Source organism: Quercus lobata, chromosome 10 (assembly GCF_001633185.2).
Source record: "Quercus lobata isolate SW786 chromosome 10, ValleyOak3.0 Primary Assembly, whole genome shotgun sequence".
NCBI classification, from domain to species: domain Eukaryota; kingdom Viridiplantae; phylum Streptophyta; class Magnoliopsida; order Fagales; family Fagaceae; genus Quercus; species Quercus lobata.
In genome coordinates, this window is record NC_044913.1 from 12,681,653 (window position 1) to 12,688,667 (window position 7,015).

The 7,015-nt window shown below is 34.6% G+C and overlaps 1 protein-coding gene across 1 annotated transcript; it reads left to right on the plus strand.

The window, feature by feature from the left end:
- The first annotated feature begins 4,481 nt into the window (after nucleotides 1–4,481).
- Nucleotides 4,482–6,665, plus strand: LOC115962427 (protein GRAVITROPIC IN THE LIGHT 1-like). The gene has a single exon (XM_031081264.1). The coding sequence runs from the start codon at nucleotides 4,704–4,706 to the stop codon at nucleotides 6,225–6,227; it is 1,524 nt and encodes a 507-aa protein (XP_030937124.1). The 5' UTR covers nucleotides 4,482–4,703; the 3' UTR covers nucleotides 6,228–6,665.
- The last annotated feature ends 350 nt before the right edge of the window (nucleotides 6,666–7,015 follow it).

Here is a 7,015-nt window from a genome sequence, read left to right on the forward strand (position 1 = left end):
TTACATCATCACACCAACGAAATTACAACAATGAGATTGTAAATTTCAATCACATAATTATTAGTACTTAAACAATGAAAACGTTAGCATCATCAGCCTCATGCTTCCACTGAGGTGGTGCGAGTTTTTATTTATTTTAGTCACAATCTCTTAGCTTGGCTTTCACTTTGACTTGATGCAACAATCTTAACCTACCCCATCAGTCATAGGCTCATAGCCTCAATTAGGTCACCAAAAAAATGTCCTCACCCTAGGTCTTTCTCTCTGAGTCAACTTACAACTCAAACTCTCAAAGGAATCCGACAAACTACTAAAGGTTTCACTTGGCTTCTACTTTTCAAGGATGCAAATAATTGATCAAACTCAACTCCCAATCAAGAAACATTTACATTTGTCACAATTTTTAAACTCTTAATTTTGCTTAATCCCCTAAATTTTTGCCTTAGGTAGTTGGTTGGAAGTTAGAAAGGTGCAGTATCTCCATTCTCAAGTTGGTAAGAGCCCACTAACAAGTGTCTACCTAAAGCATTGCATGCACATTAAAAGGTGCATAAAGCAAGCATGATTACGTTCTAAAATAGACTACTACAGGATAGTGATATTGGCAGGCTTGAAAAGCCACTTTTAAGGGTTTTAGGCATGATAAAAGAAGTTGATCAAACATAAAACTTGGACTTCAGAGTTCAGACAAGAAATCATCATAGTGACAAGAGGGCATAAGTGCCATGAATTCCTCTTTTTTGTCCACCCCTCTTGCCCTATGTGAAATCTTTAATCTCCATTATTAACACTATTTTTAACTCAAAAGCTTTAAGAATATGTGTTACTTCAACAAATATTTTTATTCTTCTTTCATGTGAGACTTCTGGTTAATTACTTGTATAAATGATAGATTTTAGCATTGGAAAGACATGAAAGGTTTCCAATCAATGATTGGAATGTATGTTAAATGAAAAGATCCAATATTGACACAAAGTTTTGGAGAAACTGGAAATTTTTAATTAGAAATGAAAGAGAATATAAAACTTCTGATGCTTTCTAATACAACCTAATCTAATCTTCTTCCATTATTGATGCCTATCTATATCTTATTCATTCATGATGAGGTAATGTTAGCTCATGTTGGAAAGCTAGGAAAGAACTGAAATGTGAAGCAATGGAAGCCGACAAGGATTTTAATTAGTGAAGAGGAAGGACCATCACTTATATTTAGTGCTACATTATGCTTTAGTTTGCTAGTGATAAATTGTCGTCGGTCCTTATTCTAAAGCGACATTTTCTTAATGCCTTCAATCATTTTTTATTTTTTAATGCTTTCAATCATTTGAGAACATCTATTTGGTACTAAAAATATTATGGACAGACCATTACAGCTTTTGCATACAAAACTACTCCTAGGACCGTGTATAAATGTAATCGATCGATCCAGACAACTACCAACAACATCAAAATCTTAATACTAAATTCGAGGATTGGCTATGAATTTTCAATAGATCAGTCTAGATCGTCCACATGATTTCATTTTTGTCATACATTCTATTCTATCTGAAGTTATACTTTTTGTTCTTCTTTAATTGACTTTATATTTTAATACTTCTGCTGTTATTTATTTATTTTACTTCTTCATTTTGAATCATTCTACTCTTTTTCATTGATTCATTAATCGTTCTCCTTTGAACATGACTAAATCATCTCAAGCAATTGTCCCTTGTCTTTTAATCAATAGCCCATATTTCAAAGCAAATTTCCTCATTTAGAAACATATTTTTTTGATGGACTCATTTAGAAACATATATGTAGGCATATATATTTCCACTTATTTATCTTATCATTCTCATTTCAACTACATTTTTTTTAATGAATATATTACTTCTGAACTCCACATTCTACAGTACAGAGTATAGCTAGTCTTATAGTAATCTTATAAAAATTTCTCTAACTTAATGGGTATTTTAAAATCACATAATACTTCTATTAGAAATATTGGGTCATACCAAGCCCAAAAAGAATGTGCCTAATATTGGGCCCAATCCAGCCCAATGCAAAAGGTTGTTCCATTGCCAAAGAGTTGTATATTTTAGCTTCACATCATTTGGTGTCTATATAAAGAGTGCAATGACTCATTTGTATAGGAAAATAGAATATTTATTAACATGCGATGTTGTAGAGAACAATACACAAGATACATCTCTCTTATCTCTTCAATTTCATTATAGCATTTAGGTTGTGGATATTGTGTGTTTTAAAAAACACTAGCATTCGAGTCTCAATTCATGAGAGACATTATTTTTCAACAACTTATAATGCTCTTCTCCACTTCATCCACCTTTCTCTTATTTTATGATTCACATAATTTTTAATCTCTCTATTTTTATGAATTATTGATATAAGATATCAAAAGCTCTATGTCTTTGGTATTTCTCCACCATTGAGTCTTACAATCCTTTCATATATGTTTCTAGTTTTACTAAACTTAGCCTTACTTAATTGAAAGCTTTTAAATTCTAGAGTGTCTGGCCAAATTACTAACTTAGCATTAAATACATCTCTAGTTCCATCCACTAAAAGTATATTTTCTACAAAAGTATACACCAATGGACATGTGTGACAAAGTTTTATTTAGTAAGAAAACAAGTGGAGGTATCACGAGTGAATTTCCTATCACTATAGGTTTGCATCAGAATGCAACATCAAGCCCTTACTTTTTGTATAAATTCTACTTGCCTTCTTTGATAATTTTATCTTTAAACATGTCTTATTTCTCCTCCTTCAAATTCTACCACCTAATCCTTGGGTTTCTTTGTCTAATACCTCTTACTTTCCATCTTCTAATACAAATATCTAATACCTTTACCACTGTATGTTGAGTGATTAAACTTTCTCTCGGTATTATGTTACAACCTTTACAACATTAGAATGAAATAACGCTTGTCCCACTTTTGAAGATGGAAATTGTGATTTCTTCATCTAGAACTAAGTCATAATTAATACCCAATCATACGATATTACAGAGTATAGATAGCATCTTTTAGTTCAAAACCTTACTCCATATCCTTGGCCCTATGAATTTTTCAAAGTTCCCACAATCATTTCCAATATATTCAAGTTTCCTTCAATAAAAATCCTTTCCCCGTTTGGCAACCCATGAATCAATTCATTCATGTCCTCCAAAAAGTTTTGCTTAATGGATTCTTCTTATCCAATTTGAGTGTTTGCATAAATTATGTAGTTTGTCTCTTCTCCTAAGACAGTATTTATTAACATAATTTTGTCCCCTTTCCTCTAAACCTCAATTTCCTTTTTTAAATCTTTATCTATAATCCTTATCCCGTTTCTATTTTTATATATTCTTGTATACCTACCATAAATTATACTCAATTATGTTCAATTTCTCAACTACCCACTTAGTCTCATGAATGCATCATATTAATTTTCCTCCCAACCATTGTACCTACTATTTTCATTAGTTTCTTAGTTAAATAACTTATACCATTGCACACCTTGGTGTGATGGTTACTCTATAAGTATAAGTACTTGTGGGGTGTAGGGGGCAAGGGCCGAGATTCAAGTCTCTAGGAGGGGGCTTCACACACATATACACTTAGATTATCTTAGAATAGAATTTCTATCTTGTATAAAAAATTAAAAAAAAAAAAAAAAAAAAAACCTATATTCCAAGTGTACACGAATCCTATTCCATTAGGCTAACTTTTTTTATTTGCACTCATCCATAAAAATGCAGGAACTCTTAATGATAGATGAAGAATTGGATTAGGATCTTCTAGAATTCTAAGGCTAATTCTACCATCAAATTAATAAAATGCTATATACCCATTTTGAAATGAGTAGATTAGATTTTATTATGATATCAGCATTTGATCAAACCTAGCTATTATTGTTTCAGTATTGTTTAACTATTGATGGTGTGATAAAATCTAATTCATTCATTTCATAATATATAGATTGAGTTACAATGGATTTATTTAATGACTTTTGTTAATATAGACCTTTTTCATTGAAAGTGGCTCAACGGCCTAAAAAATATAGCTAGACCGTGTTGGGTTTTCCCCTCCTTAACTAGTTTACCATCCTAAACAAATGTTCTAACAACATCCTTATTTAAAATCTTTAAAGCAGTACTATCTAGAAAGTGACATGCCGCAACCATATTGCCCAGATTTGTGCCCAAAAAAAAAGGCGTGTTTGGGAGGTAGAAGAAGAACATGGATGGTCAACATCAACCACTAAAGCTGAATGCAACCCAAAATAAAAAACCAGTCAACTTTCTAATCCCAACAACTTAGATCTCCCAGTTCTCCGTTTGCCAGTCACCAAAGCTGTCACTCTAGCCTTCTCCCTTATTACCGTTAATGAAAGACCTCAAAAGAGTCAAGCACTAAGCACACAAATTAAAGAAAAACGAAAAACAAAAAAATAAAAATAAAATAAAATAATAAAAAAATAGAACCCCAATAAACAAAACAAAAAGAAAACTCCAGCAAGCCAAACCCACATACCTTCCTTCCAAGCCATCCAAAGCACCCCATTCACTTCTCAACTCAATAGTACACAAGCACAAGCACAAGCACAAGCAAAGCAAAGAGTAGTATAACCCAAGAAACACTCAATTCCTCTCTTTTCACACAAACAAACTCCAATTCCATTCCAAACCCACAACTCAAATAAATCCACAAACCAGAGAAATGCCAGAAACAGATAATATTAGCTCCTCAAAACCCCCACAAATCTCCGAAATGTTCACAAAATTTGCTCAGGCTTTCAAGTCCAAGACCTTCGAATTCTTCACGGAAATCGAACCCATCGACGATTCTGATGGGTACTCACTACTTGACTCAGCTGAAGAAGTCATCACAGACCAGAAAGTCGTGGTGATCAAGCCTGACCCAACTCGTCAAGCTCCCTCTTTTGGGATAGAGCCAACACCGCCACCATCAGCGATAACAAGGCCATGGAGTCAGACCCAGATGAAAACTGTGGATACCCAGGTGAGCCAGACACTGATTTCGTCGGTTTTCGCTACGGTTTCGTCGTTTGAAGCTTCGTACTTTCAGTTACAGACAGCCCACGTTCCGTTTGTTGAGGAAAATGTGAAGGAAGCGGATAGAGCTTTGGTCTCACACCTGCATAGGTTGTCTGAGTTCAAGCAATTCTACAAGGATTTAGTGAAGAACCCGGATTTTGATGCTGATTTGGGAATTGGGTCTTGCTTGGAAGCTCAGGTGCAAGAGAATCAGAGCAAGTTGCGGATACTTGGGACCGTTTCGAACCGGTTACAGTCGGAGATTGATCAGAAAGACAACGAGGTTTTGGCTCTGAAGAAGAAGCTGGGTGAGATTCGTAAGTCTAATTTGAAGTTGTCCAAGAAGTTGTCTGGTAATTTCGATTCATCTTGTGAGGTTTTTTTGTCTGTTAGAGTATTTGATTCTGTGTTACATGATGCTTGTAGAGCAACACATAGGTTTACTAAGATTTTGATTGAATTGATGACAAAAGCTATGTGGGATTTGGATTTGGCTGCCAATTCTGTTTATTTGGATATTGAGTATGCGAAAAAGGGGCATAATCGTTATGCGTTTTTGTCGTATGTTTGTTTAGGGATGTTTAGGGGATTTGATTTAAAAGGGTTTGGATTGGGTGAGAATGATATTGTGTGTAATGGGCATGTTTTGAATTCGGAAAAGAATGGTACTTCTATGAAGCAATTACTCGAGCATGTATCGAGCAATCCTATGGAGTTGCTAAGTATGAATCAGAGTTGTGATTTTTCAAAATTTTGTGAGAATAAGTATCAAGAGCTTGTCAACCCCACCATGGAATCGTCAATTTTCAGTAATTTGGCCCATAAAGAAGTGATATTGAATTCATGGAAATCATTGAGTGTGTTCTATGACTCGTTTGTTAGAATGGCTAGCTCAATATGGACACTACATAAGTTGGCATTTTCGTTTGATCCTGTGGTTGAGATTTTTCAAGTGGAGAGAGGTGTGGATTTCTCGATGGTGTACATGGAAGATGTCACAAGGAGATGTATATTGCCAGGTAAAACTAGAGCAAAGGTGGGGTTCACTGTGGTTCCAGGTTTTAAAATCGGAAGGACAATAATTCAAGCACAGGTTTATTTAAATGGCTTGAAATGTACAGAGTTAGGAGTTGATGAAGTTGCTAATTGTGGGAATGGTAGTGAACAAGACAGATTTATTAGGTAATCCAAAATAGGTTGTTTTCGTTTTGGTTTTCAGGCTTGGTTTGCTGGTCAAAATTTAGTGATTGAATTCCACGAAATCAATGTTGGAGGTTCTATATCAAAGAATGATGCCTGTCTTACAAAGCTCAAGAAGGAAACTGTGGAAATACACACTCATAAATACAAGCTTCTTGCTACGATACTGAAGTGGGAGTTACTATGGTACAGCAACTCTTTCAGCTATCTTGTGATATGTAGCTATAACTCTATCTGGTTTGTGAATTCGGTTTTCCTTTCTTGTATGTTAAGTCTTTTATAGAGTAAACTGTATAGAGCCTTTTTCTTTCTCTCCCCCTCTTTTTGTGTTCATTTGACACAAATACGTCGTGAAATTGTGTATCTTAATCAGTGACTCTAACAAATAATTATAGTGTTTTGACTTTCAATTGTAAATTGTTACTGCACGAATGAATGATTTCATTAAACATTTACGTTTTTGAGATATAATTATTAGATACTCTAATTGAAAATTTCTTAATCCCAGAAGAAACGGTCATCATAATTTGCTTATGCTGATGTCTCAGATTTGTTATCACTGAATCACAGCGATAACAGAGTGAACGGTGGAATCCTTTGGATGCTGTTTTTGGAGGGATGGAAAAGCACGAATGTTGTTTTTTTTTGGGGGGGGTGGGGAATGGGAAGGAAAGGATGGTTTGGATGCTGTTTTGCATTCCATTCTAGTCCTCTCTCTTCTCTTACTTTTGGGTACCGACTGGATTGTCGATTGCCAGTTTTTGTTTTGTGAAG

What these genes read in the sequence shown, in the direction of transcription:
- LOC115962427 (XM_031081264.1), top strand. Translation starts at nt 4,704, where the DNA reads ATGCCAGAAACAGATAATATTAGCTCCTCAAAACCCCCACAAATCTCC.